Source organism: Euleptes europaea, chromosome 8 (genome assembly GCF_029931775.1).
Source record: "Euleptes europaea isolate rEulEur1 chromosome 8, rEulEur1.hap1, whole genome shotgun sequence".
In the NCBI taxonomy this organism is placed as follows: Eukaryota; Metazoa; Chordata; class Lepidosauria; order Squamata; family Sphaerodactylidae; genus Euleptes; species Euleptes europaea.
The window spans coordinates 4,725,436-4,749,435 of NC_079319.1; the positions used below are offsets into that span (position 1 = coordinate 4,725,436).

General features: G+C 47.8%; 1 protein-coding gene and 1 non-coding gene across 2 annotated transcripts in view; both read left to right on the forward strand.

Annotated features, from left to right (window-relative positions):
- Positions 1-598: 598 nt before the first annotated feature.
- The window catches only part of TSNARE1 (t-SNARE domain containing 1), a 245,453-nt gene continuing 222,051 nt past the window's right edge, over positions 599-24,000 (forward strand). Inside the window, exon 1 of the mRNA XM_056854638.1 lies at positions 599-705. Within this exon, the coding sequence (XP_056710616.1) occupies positions 621-705 (85 nt within the window). The 5' untranslated portion in view covers positions 599-620. The remainder of the gene's footprint in view (positions 706-24,000) is intronic.
- Positions 5,745-5,816, forward strand: TRNAA-AGC (transfer RNA alanine (anticodon AGC)). Its single transcript has one exon. It is a non-coding gene; the product is annotated as a tRNA-Ala (tRNA).

The following is a 24,000-nucleotide window of genomic DNA, read 5'->3' on the forward strand; positions in this document are numbered from 1 at the left end:
AACTCTGATCTGGAGAACCAGGTTTGATTCCCCACTCCTCCACATGAGTGGCGGAAGCTAATTTGGTGAACTGTATTTGTTTCCCTACTCCTACACATGAATCCAGTTGAGTAACCTTGGGCTTGGATGTGAGGGCGATCTGGCTGTGACATCTGTCACCCCATTGATCGCCAGGGTTGATTCGGCTGATCAGGCTGGCTAGGCACGTGTCCCCTCCCTCCCTCACCGCTCCATGTGTGTCCCTCCCGGAGCTGCACGCTTGGTGGAAGAGGACGACCATCCCAGATAGAAGGAGTGTACCGTTCTTCGGTCAAGGGTATACGATCGCTGCGCCCCCCTGCTAGAATCTCCAAACAAGAACAAGGTGACTTTGGGCTAGTCACACTCTCTCAACCCCACCTACCTCACAGGGTGTCTGTTGAGGGGAGGGGAAGGGAAGGTGATTGTAAGCTGGTTTGATTCTTCCTTAAGTGGTAGAGGAAGTCGGCATATAAAAACCAACTCTTCATCTTCTTTTTCCCTGGATTGCTGAGTATTTTTTTAATCTAATCTGCAGCTTTGTAATGTGCATATTTCTCTGTTGCTTTCAAAGGTTTGGCTTTGGAGCTACCCAAAAGAAGATGTCTTATGGTTCGATTGACGGGAGTGGGTTTGGAAGCAGGAGCAGCTTTGGGGGGCCCTCGAGACAAGGATACCAACCTCTAGGTAATAACTGGGTCTATTTTTTCCTGGGTCCGATCACTGATACCCTTTCTCTCCAATGTGGCGATAATTACATTGCACTGGCTGCCCAATTTGTTTCTGACCCCAATTCAAAGTCCTGGTTCTAGCCTATAAAGCCCTAAATGGTCTAAGGCCAGGGTACCTAGAGGACTGCCTCTTCCCATATTGTCTAACGTCTTCCTTACAAGCTGTGACCTCTGTGCCCCCACACCTTCAGTGGTGAGTAGGGGTGTGCATCGAAACATTTTTTCCAGTATTTTTTCAGATTTGGTTTTAATAGACCCAACATTTTTGGGAAAATCCGAAAAAGCCAAATCCCCATACCAATATGTTTCGGGTTTTCTGGCTTTTTTCACATATCCAAAATATGTTGGGTCTATTAAACACTATGGGAAATCTTTGTGGGGCTCTGGGAGGGCAGTTTTCAGTGTAGCTTCAGGGGACTCTCGTAAGATGAACCACCAGGTTGGATAAAGATTAAGTCAGGGGTCCAATTTTATGGGCCCCCAAATGGAGAAAAATGCAGGCCCATAAAATTGGACTTCTGGATCCCATCTTCACCAAACATGGGGGTTCTTCTGAGGAGAGTTACCAGCATTTGGCACATCTATCTTGAAAATCAGCCCCACAAAGCCCCTCAATGATCCCCCCACTACTGACATAACATTGAGCTATGTCATAACCGGGAATCACAGAAAGAAAAATTGTCCAGCATAAGGAAACTATTAGGAAATCAGCGGGGCTCTGAGGGGGGCTGTTTTTTGAGGTAGAGACACCAAATTTGCAGCGTAGCAGCTGGTGACTCTCCTTACAAGAACCCCCAAGTTGGGTGAAGATTGGGTAAGGAGGTCCAAATTTTTGGGGCCCATTTTTTTCCATTGGAAACATTGGAGAATGGATGGGGGTACCCTCTTTTGGGGCCCATAAAATTATACCTCCAGATCCAATCTTGACCAACCTTCATGGTTCTTCTAAGGAGAATCACCTGGAGCTATTTGGAAAATCTGGTGCCTCTACCTCAAAACACAGCTTCCCCTGAGCCCAGCAAAGATTCCCCTAAGGTAAAACAGACTTGAAACGTCCGACAAACTCCCCTAAAATTCGGCTTTTTTCGGATTTGCCTTTCGGCTCTGTTGAAATGGTGCTTCTTTTTTTGGTTTGGCATATCCAAATGCACACCCCTAGTGGCGAGATGGGGGCCAACCAGAGTTATAATTGGTGGCAACTTGCCTGTGGAATGCCCTTCCCTTAGAAGCCCGCCTGTTGCCCACACTATTTTCTTTCAGGTGCCAAGCCAAACCATTTCTGTTTACCAAGGCTTTTAACTGAGTGTCCATTCTCCATTCACTTTTTTCATCCCAGGCATAATTTTATACATCTTTTTTTCCCCCTTTCCCCCTGTTCTTAGACCAAGGTCTTGAACAAACTAAGGGTCCAATATTTTCCCCACATCATGTGATAATTTCTTTGTAGCCTGAGAAATATTTGAAGACCCATATTAAGCTGCTTCATGTTTTATGTGGTTTTTACATTCTGCTGTGTTTTGAATGGTGGGGTTTTATAATAACTTGCGATGTTTGGGCTTTTTCTTTTCTTTTATAACTTGCCTTGGGCAAGTTCCCTGGAGCAGCAACATGGGGATTTTCCAAATAAATAAATACCTGCATCTTAATGGATAAGGCAACCCCAAAACGTTTGACCACTGGGCTTCAAAATCCCCATTTTAGAGAGAGTATGCCAGTGCGGTATAGGGGAGATAGAAGCCATGGAGCATATTCTCATCTGCTGCCCTTACTATGAAGAGATCCGTGACAAATATATCCGACCCTGGATTAACAAGCTCTCCGATAATTCGGAGGCGGAGAGGGCAAGGAAGCTTCTCTTGGATGAAAATCCAAGGGTTACCTTTGATATTGCTAAATTATGTGCTTCTGCGACTAAAATTAGGTACAAATTGCTGGGGTAACATCCCCTATAACTTGTACACATAGTCACTCCCTCTTAGGATTTTATGTATTTTATACTTTTTATACTTGTATTTATGTATCTTATATTTTTATATCTGGAATTTCTGCTTTTAATATCAGTGGGATTTTAGCCAACGATGATTTTATTCTTTTGTATGTTACTGGGCCATGTGCCCTATTAATAAATGGCTGACACTGGGCTCCAAAGGAAATACGCATGAGCCGGTGGTTTTTGAAAGCTCTTCTTCCCGTCTGACTTGGAAATCACCTTGAGATGGCTGTCCTCACTTTTTTGAATGAGTGATGGGCAGGTATCCCCATACTCTGAACATGCTTGCATTTTTTGTGAGCATCCCCGGTCGGGTTCTCAGAATGCTTAGTGGGCATTTGTAGATGCTTGAAGGGGAAGTCAGCAAAATGTGTGTGGACACACACGTGCTTGTTCTGGCACTCCCAATTACCCAACCCGCACCCCATTTCCCAGTGACAACCTGTACCTTTCAAAAATGGGAGTTACCAGCTATGGGGAAGGACCCGTTGCCCAGGCCTACACAAAGTCGGTTTTTCTTACAAATTGGCAGTGGGTGGGGCCAGGTGGGGCTTTTGCCCATCAAGGCTTCTGATTGGCTGTTGGAGATTTGAGGGAAATCTTTCCTTTAGTAGCATTTTTTTGGACTTTGGAATGAGATTGCGAGATCTTAATTTGGGATTTGGGGAACCCTTTGCCGCAGGATGTAGTGATGACCGCTAGCTAAATGCTTTCAAAGTGCCTTTGTGGTGGGGAAGGGCGCCCTCAAGATTTTGCCCAAAGCGAGTCCTCATGTCTCTGCTCAGGCAAAATGTTGTGGGGGCCCAAATGACTTCCAATAAATCATGGATGCTCCATGGATACATCCTAGAAGGCTGGAAGAAGTGGGAAGGAATTGGCTGTGTTACTGAGGCTAGTGGCCATGATTCAAGAGTGACCAGAGGGCTCTGAGCTTGGATGGAGAAAAGGGCTGTGACTGGCAACCATGAGTGTCTTTGTGGGGGAGAATTCCAGTCCAGTCACTCCACCGTCACTCCCAAAAATCACTTTGCTGATACAAATATGTGAGCAATTGTTTAGGCCATGGCAGTATATTCCGGGGCCGTGTCGTTCTCCCTGGCATGCGTCGGGAGTCCACTCACTGGCCGTCTGCGGCTCCCTGCTTTCCAGGCACGTCAGATTGAAGTGACATATGTGCACGCATGGGAAAGCTCCCAAGCCGTCATTGCTGGTGATGGGAAGTGTCAGTCCGTTAAGTGACAGGAGCTAATTTGGAAAGCGTTTTTCTGCTTTGGTAGCCTCGTTCATAGATGGGATGAGCAATGCGGAACTCCAAATTAAGCCACATAGAAATCCCACGCGGCAGATATGGGATAGAATCATAGAATCACAGAGTTGGAAGGGTCCACCAGGGTCATCTAGTCCAACCCCCTGCACAATGCAGGAAATACATAACTACCTCCCCCCTGCACCCCCAGTGACCCATACTCCATGCCCAGAAGATGGCCAAGATGCCCTCCCTCTCATCATCTGCTTAAGGTCATAGAATCAGCATTGCTGACAGATGGCCATCTAGCCTCTTCTTAAAAACCTCCAGGGAAGGAGAGATTACCACCTCCCGAGGAAACCTGAGAGGCTCTTTATTCCGACATCTTTTGTAGTTGGACAGAGGGACAAAATATGTGTGCAGTACACAACACCTAATATCAAGGTCACAAGCATGTTTAAAAAGACTTTTACATGTATGCAGGCGTTTATTTGCCCTGCCCTTGATAGCCCCAGGTTAGCCTGATCTCGTCAGAAATCAGAAGCTAAGCAGGGTTGGCCTTGGTTAGTATTTGGATGGGAGACCACCAGAAGTCCAGGGCTGCTACATAGAGGCAGGCAATGGCAAACCACCTCTGTTCGTCTCTTGCCTTGAAAACCCTATGGGGTCGCCATAAGTCAGCTGTGACTTGATGGCACACAGCAGCAACAACACACACACACATGCACACAGAATGTATTCTAGAGTGTATTAGTCCCTGCATTAGTTATATATCTATGATGATGAAAGGCTGCAATAAAAAGCTTCACATAAGAACATAAGAAGAGCCCTGCTGGATCAGACCAGTGAGGGCCCATCCAGTCCAGCATCCTGTCTCTCCCAGTGGCCAACCAGTTCCTCTGGAGGGCCAGCCACAGGGCAGGGCAGGGCTGGTCTGATCCAGCATGGCCTTTCTTAGTTCTTATGAATGTTTGTTCACTGCCTCCAGCAAACAGTAAGCTTAGCATGACTACTTATATGTTCTAATGTTACCTTCCTGAACATCTTCCAGTCTTGGCCTTTATGTATATTTGTATGGAATGCATGGGCTCCCCCACACTTGCTCATAGCTTCCATGAATGTAGTTTCCATAATGTTAAATCCTCTTTAACGTATGACTCACCGTCTGTTCCCATCAGCATAATGGCTGTTCCTACGCTTTTACAGGCTCTGCTTGTCTAAAGCAAAGGAGGGAAAAGTTTGTAAGCTCTGAGAAGCGTTGTCGTCTCAAGGCAACAGCCCCCACTCCTCCCTAAGATTCCCCCCCCCCCCGAAATAGAGCAAGTGATCAGGCCAGAGATACAGACGCTGCCGGGATGAATCACATGCCGTCAAAAATGCCGAGAGACCCCCCTTCCCTCTGTGGCATCCCCGCTGCCAATTATGACATTGATTTAATTAACTTGGCTGGGATCCAAAATGTTCTCCGCTGAGACATTCCCTTGGGGAGGCAACCCGTTCTTCTGCTTCGCCGCACATAAATTGTCAGTTCTGGCTTATAAGGGATGACATTGTACCAAAGCCTTTGCTGTCTTCCTCCCAAGCAAAGATGGAACAACTGTGGTCTGTACATAGTTAATCTATAGGGAGGGGCTGTGGCTCAGTGGTAGAGCATCTGCTTGGCATGCAGATGGTCCCAAGTTCAATCCCCGGCATCTCCAGTTGAAGGGACTAGGCAAGTAGGTGATGCGAATAGACCTCTGCCTGAGAGCCTTGGAGAGGGGCTGTGGCTCAGTGGTAGAGCATCTGCTTAGCATGCAGAAGGTCCCAGGTTCAATCCCCGGCATCTCCAGTGAAAGGGACTAGGCGAGTAGGTGATGTGAAAGACCTCTGCCTGAGACCCTGAAGAACCGCTGCCGGTTTGAGCAGACGATACTGACTTTGATGGACCAAGGGTCTGATTCAGTATAAGGCAGCTTCATGTGTCCTATTTACACACTGGGAAGAATGGCAAAGATTTGAAATCCTGGAAAGTTAATGTGGAGGTTCATGTGGACACAGCCCCTCAGATTTCAAACATGGTGGATCATCAGTAGTTCTTTTTAAAAATGGAATTCATCTTCAAAAGGTTTAACAGGCTTTTACGCCTGATCCTGGATGCGTTTCTGCTTTTGTGACTACATTACTGGGGTAAGCCTTCAGGTGATCTAAATCAGGACTTCTTAAACTTTTTCCACTCGGGACCCCTTTTCGCCCGAGAAATGTTTATGCGACCCCAGGCACGTAGGTATATAAAATAGGTATACAAATCAAACATTTACTGATAATAAATCATACAGAAATTTATTTTAAGACCGTTATTTGGTATACATATAATTTTATTATTTATTAATGATGAAAGCAATTTTTTTGCGACCTCCACATTCAGTTACGCGACCCCATATGGGGTCAAGACCTACAGTTCAAGAAGCTTTGATCTAAATAATTGTCATGCTGTCCATAGACATGATTTGACTCCTCGGTGGGCCCAGAAGATAACAGTCTAGCTTGGGGGGCCCAGCTTTTTTTAGCCTGCATGCGCCTTTGTAATTCCGACACAGTGTTTTCGGCACAGACACAAAATGGCTGCTGCGGGAGGCGGAGCCAGCCACAAAATGGCTGCCCCGTCTTACCTTCGGGCGCACAGTGAAGATCCTTGTGCGGTGGCGGAAGCTGGTGCCAAAGCAACCTTTTAAAAAAGTCTGAATTTAGGCAGATGATGAGAGGGAGAGCATCTTAGCCATCTTCTGGTCACTAGGGGTGGGAGGTAGTTGTGAATTTCCTGCATTGTGCAGGGGGTTGGACTAGATGACCCTGGTGGTCCCTTCCAACTCTATGATTCTATGAATTGCCAATCAAATCTCAAATGGCCTGTCAGAAACCTTGCTGGGCGAAATCTCCCTGGCCCCAGCCGCTTTCTAAGAACCCTTGGCGGGCAGCAGGAAAGATGCTGGGGGCCATCATGGCACATGTGGGTACCACATTGGGGACCCTGGTCTAGCTCTTGCCTGAGGCAGGATACCCTGGTGACCGTTTTGCTTGGAAAGGCTGGTCTTGCCTCCAACCTTCCCTGACTGATATTAGACTACAGAGGGGTACATTTGTCCCGCACAGCATTACAAGACACAGTGGTCAAGGGAGCTCTTGCTTTTAGGATGTGAAGTAGTTTGGAGATTGCAAGCCTGGTTGGAGGGGGTAGGTGGGAAGAAACACATCATGCTGTGACCTCATATATAATAGAAACATGGCTACTGTATTGGGTGCTGTGGAACCCAGGCAGGATAATGCTGCTGCAGTCGTCTTGCTTGTGGGCTTCCTAGAGGCACCTGGTTGGCCACTGTGTGAACAGACTGCTGGACTTGATGGGCCTGCGTCTGATCCAGCAGGGCTTTTCTTACGTTCTTAAGGCCTTAAGAGGGGAGTGGACATGTTCGTGGAGGACAGTGGCTATCCATGGCCACTAGTCAAATTGGATGCTAGTCATGATGCACACCTATTCTCTCCAGTCTCAGAGGAACATGCCTATTATATGAGGTGCTGTGGAACACAGTCAGGGTAATGCTGCTGCAGTCGTTTTGCTTGTGGGCTTCCTAGAGGCACCTGTTTGGCCATTGTGTGAACAGACTGCTGGACTTGGTCTCATCCAGCATGGCTCTTCTTATGTTCTCAAGCCATACTGAAGTTGAAATGTGGCATGTGTTATTGGCTGTCAAGTAGATCGGTCAATTGCATGAGAGATGTGGCAACTTTTCCTTTTGCAATGTCAAGGAAAAATAAATACATTTTACTTCTCCTTTTTAAAGTGTGAAATGGTTGATGAATAGCCAATGGCTGTTAAATCTAGGGAAATGATTCCATGTACCACTTTGGGATATCTGTGACGTGTATAGAAATGTGGCCTGACAGAGCAAGAGGGAGAACTGCTTTCCTGGTGTATGGTTTTGATGGTAGTTTTGCAGTTAGCTTCATGTCTCGGTTTGGTGGATCTATCTATCCAGTGGAGATTCTCAAGGTTCTTGCTATTTGCTCTCAGAAACAAAAACAATCATCATCAGGGGAATGTAGGGAGGATATATTGGGCCTTTTTCACTCCCCAGAAAGCCTTGATGCTTAAATCCAATGCCTTGTGTTTACCACTCAGTTCGATAAAAAAATATACCATCTTCATTGACTTTGTCCCTCAGTTTTATGGGATGCTAACGACACCCTGGACCACCATAGTTCGAAAGCTGTCGATTTTTAGGACCCTGAGCAAGAACACACAGTTACCGTGAAATCTGCGATCAATCCACAAGATACATTAACTCCAGCCCTTGAGCTAGAGTGTTTCTGAGAGAGAGTCCCTCTTCTAAGTTCTTGCGTAGCTGGTCCCTGAACGCTGTCTGACGTACAACCACACTGCTATCTCATTTCCAGACTAACCTCATTGTGGTGGTTTGCTAGCTGGGAGTATTCTCAGGATCCAGCGGGCTTTGTGCTGGGAGACCCTGCCCTGGAACAGTGACTTCATGCAATTTCCTGCCATGTGATGGGATCTCAGCGGGTCCCACGCTCCCTCCTGGAGTCAAAAGTTCTGTAATTATATAAGAACATAAGAAAAGCCCTGCTGGATTAGACCAAGGCCCATCAAGTCCAGCAGCCTGTTCACACGGTGGCCAACCAGGTGCCTCTAGGAAGCCCACAAACAAGACAACTGCAGCAGCATTATCCTGCCTGTGCACATGAATACATGAAACTGTCTTAAACTGAATCGGACCCTCGGTCCATCAAAGTCAGCATTGTCTACTCAGACCAGAAGCAGCTCTTCGGGGTCTCAGGCAGAGGTCTCTCACATCACCTACCTGCCTAGTCCCTTTTAACTGAAGATGCCAGGGATTGAACCTAGGACCTTCTGCATGCCAAGCAGATGCTCTACCACTCAGCCACACATGTAAGGATATGTAACGCAGGGACCAGGCAAGTAGGTGATGTGAAAGACCTCAGCCTGAGACCCTGGAGAGCCACTGCCGGTCTGAGTAGACAATACTGACTTGGATGGAGCAAGGGTCTGATTCAGTAGAAGGCGACTTCATGTGTTCAAAAAAAGGCCTTCCTGTACCAGAGGAGGCCCTTTTTGTTGCAGCCAGACGCAGTCCATCCAAACCCTCTGTTTATCTGGCGCCGGTGCTCCTGGCAAGGGGCCAGCCGACTAGCTGACGGGCTCCGAGCCATGCCGACAGATGGGGCTGAGAGCAGGCGGCCCAGTATTCCACGGAGCATCTTGTCCGCTTGGCAGCAGGGGGGACAGTTCCCTCTTGCCGAAACAGGGAGGTAGACCACCCGGGGGACTGATGTGCGCCGCCTGGGTGGGGCAGGGCGGACGGGCCTCTGTCGATCCAGTCCCACGTTGTAAATCTTGCCCTGGATAGATGCCACCATCTGCTGCTTTTTGAGCAGGCCCGTGTAGTAGAATAGAGGAACCTGGCTAATGCTGGAGCTGAAGAACAGCATATTGTGTGTGTGTGTGTGTGCTCTCCTGCCCTTCTCTGCATTCCCTGGTCTCGTTCTGCAGAACTGCAAGAGACTCGGGAATTTGTGTCCTAGGGGAGAGTCCAAATATTTCTGCTTAATGCTCAGGACTGAATTCACGACCTGCACATTCCTTGCGATATGCATGCCGGGAGTTCCATGCTTGGAATGTAATTCATAAGCAGACCCGGGCCTGATTTGGATCAGGATCTGGTCACCCAGAGACAGGGCCATAAAGCCTTCCCCCCATGCTATTTTCCAGAATTGAAACAGCCCCGTGGAGTCCCTATTGCTCTCATTGGTTTGCCTCACTGGCAAACGGCAGGAGGGTTGGTGGCAGCGTCCTCAGAGGAAAATAAAATAAAATAAAAGAATAATAAGGCTTTGTCTGCTTATAGGAAGTTCTCACCATGGAGTTCCTGGCAATTCCTAGAGCTACATGGAAGTGACAAAGGGTCACTCTAGGAGTTGCCGGAAACTCTACGATAAAAGTCATAGAGTCTCTGGCGATTCCTAGAGCTAGAAGAAGAAGAACAGTTGGTTTTTATACCCCTGTTATCTCTACTTTAAGGAGTCTCAATGTGCTTCCCTTCCTCTCCTTACAACAGGCACCTTCTGAGGTAGGTGGGGCTGAGAGAGTTTGGAGAGAACTGTGACTGGCCCAAGGTCACCCAGCAGGCTTCATGTGGAGGAGGAAAACAACCCAGATTAGAGTCCACCACTCATGAGGAGGCGTGGGGAATCAAACCCGGTTCTCCAGATTAGAGTCCACCACTTTTAACCATTACACCACACGGGCTCTCTTGTCATTTCTAGGTAGCTCTAGGACTTGCTAGGAACTCTATGATAAGAATGCCCAGTAATTATTGGGGAACTTATCTTTCTTTATACTTTTTCTCCTACTGTGGGCAACAGGACCTGGGACAGACTTTTCCTTGGTCCCACTATGGGTTTGGTAGCCCTGCTCATTGGGGAAACTTACAGTACAGGACACATTCACTATGAATGCGATTTTTAAATTTATTTTATTTATTTCGTGCATAGTCTGCATTTCTTGCTGAGACACAGGTGGATTAAAAAAAAAAAAAGGTAAAGGTCCCCTGTGTAGGCACCGGGTCATTCCTGACCCATGGGGTGACGTCACATCCTGACATTTACTAGGCAGACTATGTTTATGGGGTGGTTTGCCAGTGCCTTCCCCAGTCATCTGCACTTTACCCCTAGCAAGCCAGGTCCTCATTTTTCCGACCTCGGAAGGATGAAAGGCTGAGTCAACCTTGAGGCGGCTACCTGAGACCGTTGGGATCGAACTCAGGTCGTGAGCAGAGCTTTTGACTGCAGTACCGCAGCTTACCCCTCTGCACCACGGGGCTCCTGACCAGGTGGATTACATAATAATAATAATAATAATAATAATAATAATAAAAACCAAAACGCACCGAAGACAGTGTAACACATCCAATGAACAATTAAATTAAACCGGATTACAAAACGTTGGAAACAAGAACTAAAAACACGGTATGCCACAGACCATAAACCTAGAATACACGACTGAAGAATGAGGCACTAAAACTGTATATTACATACAACAGGCATTTTAATAAGGCTGTTTAAGACGGCTTATAGCTTCTTAGTGATCTTTAGCTATATGCGATTCAGCTATATCTTGTTAATGAGGCGCCATGGGAATAGGCACCACTGCCTGTAGAGGCCGTCAAGTCACACGACAGCTATAGGCACACACTGGCTGCAACACCTTCTTCCAAGCTTGCCTATTTCTGGTCCTCCCCATGAGAAGAAAATTGTCATTGCTGCTGCACATTCACCACCACCACAACATGTTCATTGTATAACTAGACTCACAAAACCAGGAGCTGAATACCTTATTATCGCCGACTGGAGCTGCTTTTGTGTGCTCGATTCCAGCCAACCTACTGGAGCGTGCACACACAATTTTTTAAACAAGATGGCTATGACCATCTAAACATTAGGAAGAACTTTTTAACAGAGTGGTTCCTCGGTGGAACAGGCTTCCTCAGGAGGGGGTGAGCTCTCCTTCCCTGGAGGTTTTTAAGCAACGGCTAGATGACCATCTGTCAGCAATGCTGATTCTATGAACTTGGGCAGATGATGAGAGGGAGGGCACCTTGGCCATCTTCTGGGCACGGAGTAGGGGTCACTGGGGGTGTGGTGGGGAGGCAGTTATGAATTTCCTGCCTTGTGGAGGGGGTTGGACTAGATGACCCTGATGGTCCCTTCTGACTCTATGATCCTATGAAATAAAATAATGTTGGCAGAATTGCCTGTAAAGATGCTGCAGGCTGCCCTGGACATCCCCCCTGCCCAACATGGTTCCATTACTGCGCCGACCCTCACAAGCAATTGATGGGATGTCGCTTATAACGAAAGGGGCCCTTTGGGCCAACTGGGTGGGGGTGTTTGCCGACAGACGAGGAGCCGCACCAGACGAAAGAATACCGGGAAGGTTCAGAGAGTTTTCTTTTATGACCCCCTATAAATCTGGTTACAATTTTACTAGTCAGCACACCGAGAGCAAGGAACAGCTACACGTTTCTTTCTTTTTTATTGTTTGCAAAAAGGAAGCAACTGCTACCTAAGGGGCACCTAAGTCTCTTTGTTGTGTTGAGCGCGGCACAAAGCCAAACGGGTAGGCTTGTGATGGAGGGATTTCAGACCTTTCTCTGCAGCTTCCAGGGAATGACTTGGACCTATGCGTGAGGGGGAGGGGTGTGGCTCAGTGGGGAGGGCTGTGGCTCAGTGGTAGAGCATCTGCTTGGCATGCAGAAGGTCCCAGGTTCAATCCCCGGCATCTCCAGTTAAAGGGACTAGGCAAGTAGGTGATGTGAAAGACCTCCGCCTGAGACCCTGGAGAGCCACTGACAGTCTGAATAGACAATACTGACTTTGATGGACCAAGGGTCTGATTCAGTAGAAGGCAGCTTCATGTATTCATGTGACTATCAGGTGACATCTCAAGGTAAAAAGGACCAGGCAGTGGGTGATGTGAAAGACCTCTGCCTGAGACCCTGGAGAGCCACGGCCAGTCTGAGTAGACAATACTGGCTTTGATGGACCAAGGGTCTGATTCAGTACATGGCAGCTTCATATGTTCATGTGAAGATCTGTTCTGGAGAGGCTGTGGCTCAGTGGGAGAGCATCTGCTTGGCATGCAGAAGGTCCCAGGTTCAGTCCTCGGCATCTCCAGTTAAAAGAAGCAGGCAGGAGGTGACGTGAAAGACAAATGTGGTGTAGTGGGTAGGAGCGGTGGACTCTTAATCTGGAGAACAGGGTTTGATTCCCCACTCCCACATGAGCGGCGGACTCTAATATGGGGAACCGGGTTTGATTCCCCACTCCTACACATGAACGGTGGACTCTAATCTGGTGAGCGGGGTTGGTTTCCCCATTCCTTCACATGAGCGGCAGACTTTGATCTGGAGAACCAGATATGATTCCCCACTCCTACACATGAGCAGCGGACTCTAATCTGGCGAACCGGGTTGGTTTCCACACTCCTCCACATGAAGCCTGCTGGGTGACCTTGGGCCAGTCACAGTTCTCTCTTAGAGCTCTCTCAGCCCCACCTACCTCGCAAGGTATCTATTGTGGGGAGAGGAAGGCAAGGCAATTGTAAGCCAGTTTGAGGGGAGGGACTGTGGCTCAGTTTGTAGAGCATCTGCTTGGCATGCAGAAGGTCCCAGGTTCAATCCCCGGCATCTCCACTTAAAAAGACTAGGCAAGTAGGTGATTTGAAAGTCCTGTGCCTGAGACCCCGGAGAGCCGCTGCTAGTTTGAATAGACAAGATTGGCCTTGATGGACCAAGGGTCTGATTCAGTATAAGGCCGCTTCATGTGTTCCTTAAAAAGTAGAGGAAGTCAGCTTGGGTTCGGAGCGAGTTCACACATTCAGCTGCTTGCCGCCTGGAATACTATGATTTATAGGCATGTGTAAACCAGCACTAACTTTTTCATTAGCTCCCACATCCCCCCCCCCCTTTTGGCTCTCCCAGATAGTTAACAAGGCTTCTTCACCACCCGAGCAACGCTTTTTATATCTCACTGTGCCAGCAATGCATAATTAAACAGACACTATTAGGATGCATTTAGCCAAAGTCCATTTTCCCCCCAGTTGATGCTAATTGTCCCTCATTTGCCCGAGGCTGGAAAAGGTGATGAGATATGTCTTTGTATGGCACTTAAGGAGCAACATGGTCTCTGTGTTGCTATTATGCCAACTTTCCCCCTAAAACGCTTGGTTGAGAACTTAATGGGGCAGGAGCTGGTTGGTGATGTAGGAAGTCAGGTTTAGCCTGGCGTGTTCTCTTTTGTACAAATCGAGAGATCTGTGCCAAGACATGAGGACATTGAAGTCCTGGTGTGAATTGGCGTATCCCCCCTGCCGTCCGTCAGAGAACCCATGAGATTGGCTGACAAACACGCTGGTTTCCATCTTCCCTCTAATTCTGCAAGAACAGCTGGATTTTACCTTTGCCGTCCATGCCTGGGTGGATTTCACCAGTTTTATTTTATTTCGTGCTGATTTTCTCTCTGGCGTTCTACTTTCCCCTTCCTTCCATGTGCTTTTAAAATAGTGATATACACAGAGCACGTGAAGCTGCCTTCTACTGAATCAGATCCTTGGTCCATCGAAGTCAGTACTGTCTACTCAGACAAGCAGCGGCTCTCCAAGGTCTCAGGCTGAGGTCTTTCCCATCACCTACTTGAGTAGTCCCTTTAACTGGAGATGCTGGGGATTGAACCTGGGACCTTCTGCATGCCAAGAAGATACTCTGCCACTGAGCCATGTCCCTTCCTTTCTCTGACTCCAACATTCACAATGAAGACTGGCTCTTTTACTGTTGACTCAAACCAATGTTTTCCGCAACCTCGTGGATAATTGTGACTGAGAGAAGGTTCTGCCCCTACATTTCATGTATTTGCTTCGTTTATAATCTGGCTTTCCCCCCAGTGGGGACCCAAACAGTTAGAGTTGCTTGGATATGCATCATTTCTTCCTCTCTTGTTCCCAAAGCTCTTTCCGCTCTGGATTCTTCTCCCAGTTTAATGAGGAGTATTTCTAAAATAAACTCAGCCCTGCTTCTGTGTAACTGGCAGGCTGGTGTACAGTCATCTGTGTGATAGCTTTGAGATTTTTGCATATTTTTAAAGTAATACGTACATGAAGCTAAGCACTGTGCAAACACAACTTTAACTATATGAATAATCCCATCCGTCTCGCCTTTTGAAGCAATTAATCGCTACTCCGAAGAAGGGAGGCTCAAACTGGCTTTCAATCACTTTCCCCTCCCCACAACAGACACCTGTGAGGTAGGTGGGGCTGAGAGAGATCTAAGAGAGCTGTGACTTGCCCAAAGTCACCCAGCTGGCTTCATGTGTGTTGGAGTGGGGAATCAAACCTGGTTCTCCAGATCAGACTCCACCAAACCACTACTCTTAACCACTATACCACGCTGGCTCTTAAAGAGAGGGTGCTACTTTCATGGTAGGAAGTAGAGTCCACATATTCATGGAGGAGAGGGCTATCCGTGGAGGCTAGTAAAAATGGATACTAGTCATGAGGCATACCTATTCTCTCCAGGATCAGAGGAGCCATACCTATTATCTTAGGTGCTGTGGAACACAGGCAGGATGGTGCTGCTGCAGTCGTCTTGCTTGTGGGCTTCCTTGAGGCACCCGGTTGGCCACTGTGTGAACAGACTGCTGGACTTGATGGGCCTTGGTCTGATCCAGCATGGCTTTTCTTATGTTCTTAGTATTGGGGATAGTACTCCCCCCCTCCGACCTCACTTTTCCCGCATTCCTAGGCCTGGGTTTCCTTGCAATATTGGTTTACGACACTATAAAAATGCTTTTATGGTTTGGCACCAACATATTTATGTTCACTTTCTCTGCCCCCCCCCTTTGGTGAGAACAGTAACTATGCCCTCCACTCAAACAAGTCCATTAATCACAAAGTGCCTGGCGAGAATAAAAAGGTGGCTTTCTGTAGGGGAAGAATGAATGGGTTTTCTACGGCTGCCGAAGGGGGAACCCCACAAACGACAGGAGGAAATGGGTTCCACCAAGGAGCTTGTTGCCGTGGTTCTCCTGTGAAAAATGACAAAGTGTCACCATCGATGGGGAGACATCATACGACCAGGTGTCCTCCTGGATTCAGGCGATGACAGAATTTGAATGGGAGGGTCAAGGGACCGAGAAGCCTACTCTGGTTGGGATTGAAGATCACTTCCCTGGGATTGTACTTGAAGCTTTTGGTATCCCTGTGTCTCTCCTGAAAAAAATGGCGTTGGTCTGTCAGGCTTCCCCGATGTGGCACCCATACATGAGCACACATGAAGCTGTCTTATACTGAATCAGACCCTTGGTCTATCAATGTCAGTATTGTCTACTCAGACTGGCAGCGGTTCTCCAGGGTCTCAAGCAGGGGTCTTTCACATCCCCTACTTGCCTAGTCCTTTTAACTGGAGATGCCGGGGATTGAACCTGGGACCTTCTGCATGCCAAGCAGATGCTCCCCACAACAGACACCCTGTGAGGTAGGTGAGGATGAGAGAGCTCTAAGAGAACTGTGACTAGCCCAAGGTCACCCTGCCGGCTTCATGTACCTATTGTGGGGAGTAGAGAGGAAGGTGATTGTAAGCTGCTTTGAGACTCCTTAAAGATAGAGAAAAGCAGGGTATGAAAACCAACTCTTCTTCTACTTCTTCTTGTGCTCCACCTCCGTAACGCCTTGAGAAGCGACTGGCAGCTGCTTGGCGAAGGGCAGAGCAGCTTCTAGGACGATAAGAGACGGTAAACGTCCATAAAGCAGCATTTAGGAGAAAACGGGTAGGTTAGCCGGGCCCAGCGAGCCAAGCCAGCGCCGGCAGCCGTGGTGGGTGGACGTTGTCACCACCTCTTTGCGGGCCTCATCAATGAATAATGAAGCAGGCAGCCGGTGGCACGCCCTTCTCTAGTATTTATCAGGGGGACGTTTATGAGGCCCACCGGTACCCTTGCGAGGAGTTTTATAGAGAGCTTGATGCTATTGCTTTGCATGCATGTGTGAGAAGAAGGGATAGTGAGAAGAGGGGCACATCACCACCACCTGTTGCTATAAAACACTGCCAAGATGTGTCCTCTGCAGAGATCCCCTCGCTCGGGATGCAGATGTTCTCCCTTACCTGGCAGTTTTCATAAGCACAGCTGGGTGTTTGTGTGTGTGTGTGTGTGGATATACAGTAAGGTTGCCAACCTCCAGGTACTAGCTGGAGATCTGCTAATACAACGGATCTCCAGCTGATAGAGATCACCTGGAGGAAATGGCCGCTTTGGCAATTGGACGCTATGGCACTGAAGTCCCTTCCCTCCCCCCGCCCTCTTCAGGCTCCGCCTCAAAAAGCTCCCACCCGTAGCAAAAAGGGACCTGGCGACCCTAATGTACAGCTGTCACCAAGATGCCACCTCCAGCTGAAACAAATGGAGTATTGTTGTATTGCTTTCTTGGGAGGTTTTTTCCCCATGTATATCGATGAGTGCCAATTTGTTTCTTCATCTGGGATATTTAGATAGCCCAGGGGCCCGTCAACACCTTTCTGGTGTCCACCAAGTGTTTTTGGAAAATGAGAGGTGCCAGGAGGGGCTTTTGCCCACCAAGGCTTCTGATGGGGCTTTGGGTATTTGATTAACTGTGCAGATTAAAAAAATCAAAAAAATTGCTCTGGCAGGAGCTGCTCTCACAGCACAAGGATCTTTGTGGCTGGCTCCACCTCCTGGGGAGCCATGTTAGAGGCTTATAAAATTATGCATGGTATGGAAAGAGTGGACAGGGAGAAGCTTTTCTCCCTCTCTCATAATACTAGAACGCGGGGTCGTCTGCTGAAAGTGGAGGGCGAGAGATTCAAAATAGAGAAAAGGATGCCTTTCTTCTCGCAACGCATAGTGAAATTGTGGAACTCCCTGCCCCAGGATGTGGGGTTGGCTGCCAACTTGGATGGCTTGAAGAGGGGAGTGGACATGTTCATGGAGGAGAGGGCTATTCATGGCTACTAGTAAAAATGGATACTAGTCATGAAGCATACCTATTCTCTCCAGGACCAGAGGAGCATGCCTATTATCTTAGGTGCTGTGGAACACAGGCGGGATTATGCTGCTGCAGTCGTCTTGTTTGTGGGGAAGGACTTGCTGCGAACGGAAAAGGGAAATCCTGCAGTCTCTCGTCTTGCTTGTGGGCTTCCTAGAGGCACCTGGTTGGCCACTGTGTAAACAGATTGCTGGACTTGATGGACCTGGATGTGATCCAGCAGGGCCTTTCTTATGTTCTTACGTTTTTTGTGGCTGTGCCCACCACACTGTGTCAGAATGCCAATGGTGCTCCCAGGCTCAACAAATGTTTGGGGATTCCTGATACAGCATTTCCCTGCTGTGGCTTACATTAAGAACGGGTATATCCTTAAAATCAGTGCTCCCAAAATTTGGACAACTAATAGTGGGATCCTAAGGAGACTTACCGCAGTCTAAGCCCATTCATTTCATTGGCCTTAATTAGACAAGGAATATGCTGGCCATAATTAGACAAGGAACAGAGAATAAAACTGCTGATATCATACTGCCCTTGTACAAATCTATGGTGAGACCACACTTGGAAGACTGGGTACAGTTCTGGTCACCACACCTAAAAAAGGATATTGCAGAGCTTGAGAAGGTGCAGAAAAGAGCAGCCAAAATGATCAGGGGGCTAGAGCAAATGTCCTATGGGGAGCGGTTAAGACACTTAGGGCTGTTTAGCTTGGAAAGAAGGCGGCTGAGGGGAGACATGATAGAGGTCTATAGAATTATGCATGGTTTGGAGAGGGTGGACAGGGAGAGGTTTTCCTCCCTCTCCCATAATACTAGAATGTGGGGTCATCTGCTAAAGCTGGAGGGTGAGAGATTCAAAACAGATAAAAGGAAGTATTTTTTCACACAACGCATAGTTAAATTGTGGAACTCCCTGCCCCAGGATGTGGTGATGGCTTTAAGAGGGGAGTGGACATATTCATGGAGGAAAGAGGTAGTCATGGCTGTTAGTTAGAATGGATACTAGTCAAGCTGCATACCTATTCTCTCTAGTATCAGAGAAGCAAGGAGCATGCCTATTATTTTGGGTGCGGTGGAACACAGGCAGGATGGTCCTGCTGCAGACGTCTTGTTTGTGGCTGCCTTGAGGCACCTGGTTGGCTGCTGTGTGAACAGACTGCTGGACTTGATGGGCCTGGGTCTGATCCAGCAGGGCCTTATGTTCTTATGTCTTAGAGTGGACAGGATTCCTTCCACTCATACAATTTTTCACAGCACAGAGGGTGAAGATCACTGGATGATCCAAATGTCTCCCCAGGATTTTCACATTCTTATGGTGATGCTCATGTGACCGCCAACACAAATATTATGCTAGTAACCTGAAATTCTACACGCAAGCGCTCAGAAATTTTAATCTCCCCGATGCAGGATTCTGTGACCTGTGTGAATGTGTAGTGGTTAAGAGCGGTGGTACGTAGCTGTGGAGTCTGATCCGGAGAGCTGGGTTTGATTCCCCAACTCCTCCATATGAGTGGTGGGTGCTAATTTGGTGAACTGGATTTGGTTACCCTCTCCTCCACATGAAACCAGCTGGGTGGCCTTCGGCTAGTCACACTCTCTCAGCCCTGCCTACCCCACAGGGTGTATGTGGGGAGGGGAAGGGAAGATGACCGTAAGCCGGTTTGATTCTGCCTTAAGTGGTAAAGCTGGCATATAAAAACCAACTCTTCTTCTTCTTTTTCTTTTAACAGTGTTCAACATTTTGACAATTTTTATGACCTCTCTGTGTGTAGATAGGAAAGTGTGCTTTTATTGATGACATAATCACAACAAATCACAAAATCACATAATATTCGAAGAGGCCACAAGGGCCATCCAGTCCAACCCCCTGCCATGCAGGATCCCACAATGAAAGCACTCCCGACAGGTGGCCATCCAACCTCTGCTTAAAGACCTCCAAAGACAGGGACTCCACCTCCCACCCCAGGCAGCACATTTCACCGTCGAACCACCCTCACCGTCAGAAAGTTGTTCCTAATGTTTATGTGGAATCGTTTTTCTTCATTTAAATCCATTACTCTGTCTCCTAGTCTGAAGCAACAGAGAACACGCTAGTTCCCTCATTAACATGGCATCCCTTCAAATATTTAAACATGGCTATCATGTCACCCCTTAACCTTCCCTTAACATTTTGTGAAGAACTTTGTGATTCTTGGGAGACATCTCCCCCCCCCAAAAAAAAGGGCACACATATTTAAATAAAATGATATAGTATGCAAACGGTACAAACTTGCATAGTTTCTTTTGCTCTGCATAATTTATCCCACAGTTGTGGCTGTTCTGCATAATTTATCCTGTGTTTGCCAGTAAGTTTGCCTGGTCTTATTCAGCTGCCACTCTGGTTTCTGTGAGTTTTGCTAGCCTTGCCGTGGGAATTTTGGGGCCATGGCTCAGTGGTAGAGCATCTGCTTGGCATGCAGAAGGTCCCAGGTTCAATCCCTGGCATCTCCAGTTAAAGGGACTAGGCAGGTTGGTGATGTGAAAGACCCCTGCCTGAGACCCTGGAGAGCCACTACCAGTCTGAGTAGCAATACTGACTATGATGGACCACGGGTCTGATTCAGTAGAAGGCAGCTTCATGTGTTCAACTCCCTTTCCCATGAGACTCACCTGGTGCCTGCATTCACTCAAGTACCAAGCTAAACACATTCCTTACCCAGACTACTAACGAAGTTTTAACTAAAACTAAACATTTTATGGTCTGTTTTGGCCCGAGGATTACAACAAGACATAGAAGCTGAGGTCTTTCTCTGCTGTTGCCTCCTGGCACACGTATTCCGAGGTTGACTGCCTCTGAATATGGAGGTTCCCTTTAGTCACCATGGCTAGTAGCCACTGATAGACCTGTCCTCCATGAATCTGCCCAATTCCCTTTTAAAGCCCTCTTTCCCTGTGGCCATCATTACATCCTCTGGCAGCGAATTCCACATTTTAATCACTCGTGTAAATACAGATTTCCTTTCGTCCTTCCTGAATGTTCAGGGGATTAGAGCAACTGCCCTACGAAGAGCGATTAAAACGCTTAGGGCTGTTTAGCTTGGAAAGAAGGCGGTTAAGGGGAGACATGATAGAGGTCTATAAAATTATGCATGGTTTGGAGAGAGTGGACATCATAATACTGGAACTCGGGGTCATCTGCCGAAGCTGGAGGGTGAGAGATTCAAAACAGATAAAAGGAAGTATTTCTTCACACAACCTGCAGTTAAATTGTGGAACTCCCTGCCCCAGGATATGGTGATGGCTTCCAACTTGGAAGGCTTTAAGAGGTGAGTGGACATGTTCACGGAGGAGAGGGCTATTGATGGCTACTAGTCCAAATAGATACTAGTCATGCTGCATGCCGATTCTCTCTAGTATCAGAGGAGCGTGCCTATTATATTAGGTGCTGTGGAACACAGGCAGGATGGTGCTGCTGCAGTCGTCTTGTTTGTGGGCTTCCTAGAGGCACCTGGTTGGCCACAGTGTGAACGGACTGCTGAACTTGATGGATCTTGGGTCTGATCCAGCATGGCCTTTCTTATGTTCTGAATATATTTTCATTGGTTGTCCTCAAGTTCTAGTAATTTGGAAGAGGCACAGAGCCCTGTGGCACAGAGTGTTAAGCTGCAGTACTGCAGTCAAAAGCTCTGCTCACGACCTGAGTTCGATCCCGACGGAAGTCGGTTTCAGGTAGCCGGCTCAAGGTTGACTCAGCCTTCCATCCTTCCGAGGTCGGTGAAATGAGTACCCAGCTAGCTGGGGGTAAAGGGAAGATGACTGGGGAAGGCACTGGCAAACCACCCCGCAAACAAAGTCTGCCTTGGAAACGTCGAGATGTGACGTCACCCCATGGGTAAGGAATGACCCGGTGCTTGCACAGGGGACCTTTATCTTTAAAAAAGAAAAAGAAAAGAAAAACATGATTCCGGACAATGTCCCAGACTCACCCCAAAGTGTTGAAGAGCTAAAGAGATCTGGGGTTTAGGCATGCCACGTGAAAAAGCTTACTCACCTCTCTCCCTGGGAGCCACTGATTTAATATCATAACTCAGATTGCTTTGTAGAGTTCCCTCTGTTTGAAATGTAGCAATGTGGGGGGAGAGAAGGGAAGGAACATGTCATTTAGACTTAGCCATGCAATTCTTTGCAAGATTCTCTTCTTTTGCACAAGGAATTATGGGCCTTTTATGCATGGCTGTTTCCCTCAGGGTCATCCCTTTCAGGAGCTGGGTATGTTTAGCCTGAAGAGGAGAAGACTGAGAGGGGATATGATAGCCATCTTCAAGTACTTTAAGGGCTGTCATATAGAGGATGGTGCCGAGTTGTTTTCTGTTGCCCTAAAAGGTCAGACCAGAACCAACGGGTTGAAATTAAATCAAAAGAGTTTCCGCCTAGACATTAGGGAGAACTTTCTAACAGTTAGAGCAGTTCCGCGGGAGGTGGTGATCTCTCCTTCCCTGGAGGTTTTTAAGAAGAGACTAGATGGCCATCTGTCAGCATTGCTGCTTCTATGACCTTAGGCAGATCAAGAGAGGGAGGGCACCTTGGCCATCTTCTGGGCATGGAGTAAAGATCAGTGGGGGTGTGGTGGGGAGGTAGTTGTGAATTTCCTACATTGTGCAGGGGGTTGGACTAGATGGCCCTGTTGGTCCCTTCCAACTTTATGATTCTATGACTTTGGGTCTTTTTTGTGCCCACATTTTCATATTCGTGATAAAACAGGTCCCAGAAAACGTGGGCAAAACATGGGGAAATGCAAGGGAGAGCAAGGTGTGACCTTTGACAGTTGGAAACGGCATGCACAATCACAACAAAGACCCGAAGACGTCGGAGGGGTGATGGCGAGGGAAACAGCCGTGCATAAAAGACCATGGTGTGCAATTAATAGCTGAGTAATTTCAATTGGTCCTGTGGCACAGCATGGTAAGCTGCAGTACTGCAGTCAAAAGCTCTGCTCATGACCTGAGTTCAATCCAGACAGAAGTCGGTTTCAGGCAGCCGGCTCAAGGTTGACTCAGCCTTCCATCCTTCCGAGGTCGGTAAAATGAGTACCCAGCTTGCTGGGGGCAAAGAGTAGATGCCTGGGGAAGGCCATGGCAAACAGCCCCCATAAACATAGTCTGCCTAGTAAACGTCGGGATATGACGTCACCCCACGGGTCAGAAATGATCTCGTGTTTGCACAGGGGACTACCTTTACCTTTCATTTCAATGGGAGCGGAAAGAGTTTCACTGACAAATTCTTGGTGGCCCAGGTGGGAGAAGGCATTCACAGATCCTGAGGCTCTCCGTTGAATAGACCAGAAGACGCTAACTCGGCTTGGGATCCCCATTAACTGTCGCCTGTAGAAGTGGTCGTTGAGGTCCCTTGCACACGTTAATTAAGCTGGGCGTTTAGCCCGCGCTCCATCCGAGCATAGTGTGAGCCAGTCGACGACTGTAGAACATCGGATGGTACCGCAAGCTGTAAATAAATTTAAAATAATAGCCGGCATTTGCTCCCTTCTGTTGTGATCGGAGAGCGTCAAGCCTCGATCCATCTCGCCCGACAGACTCTATTATGCTTTCCTGCCAAGCAGAACAATGTTGCCTTCTTTATTCTCGTCTTCCGCAAACACTCAATCCATCTTTGGTCGAAGCTCGGCTTGCGGCCGTGGTGCCGAAACCCGCCAGGATAGCCTCTTGGCAAAGCATGCCTCCGATTAGGAGACGATCGTCTTAATTTCATTATCTGTTTCTAATGGCTTTTTAATGTCTTTGCCATGTTTACAAGGATGAGGACTTCATGCGTTTTCAAGTTTCTCTGGCATCTTTGCCGGTGAGGAGTAAGTTGGCTGTATGCCCCGTTATTCAGAAACATCTCTTGGTTGGAGCTAGAGATGAGAAGAGTTTGCATATGCAGAACAGAGAATCGTCTGAGGGATCACACGCAAAGGCTTTCCTTGGCAAGAAACCGTACGAGAAAAACTGAGAGTTTCCAACTCAGTGAGAGATTCGGGACTGAGAGATTCAGAAGTTGAGGTTCAGCTGCAATTACCTCATTGCTTTGTGTCATAGCCAAGGGGTACCTCCATTATGACAGAATACTAGAGTTGGAAGGGCTCTTTGAGGTCATCTAGTCCAGACCCTGCTCAATGCGGGACATCTAAAGCAAAGGCATCCCTGACAGACCCTTTCCTGACCCTCCAATTCTGCACCTTGACACATGAACGCGCTTGTGGCCATGGCTCAGTGGTAGAGCCTCTGCTTGGAATGCAGACGGTCCCAGTTTCAATCCTTGGCATCTCCAGTTAAAGGGACCAGGCAAGTAGGTGATGGGGAAGACCACTGCCTGAGACCCTGGAGAGCCACTGCTATTTTGGGTAGACAATA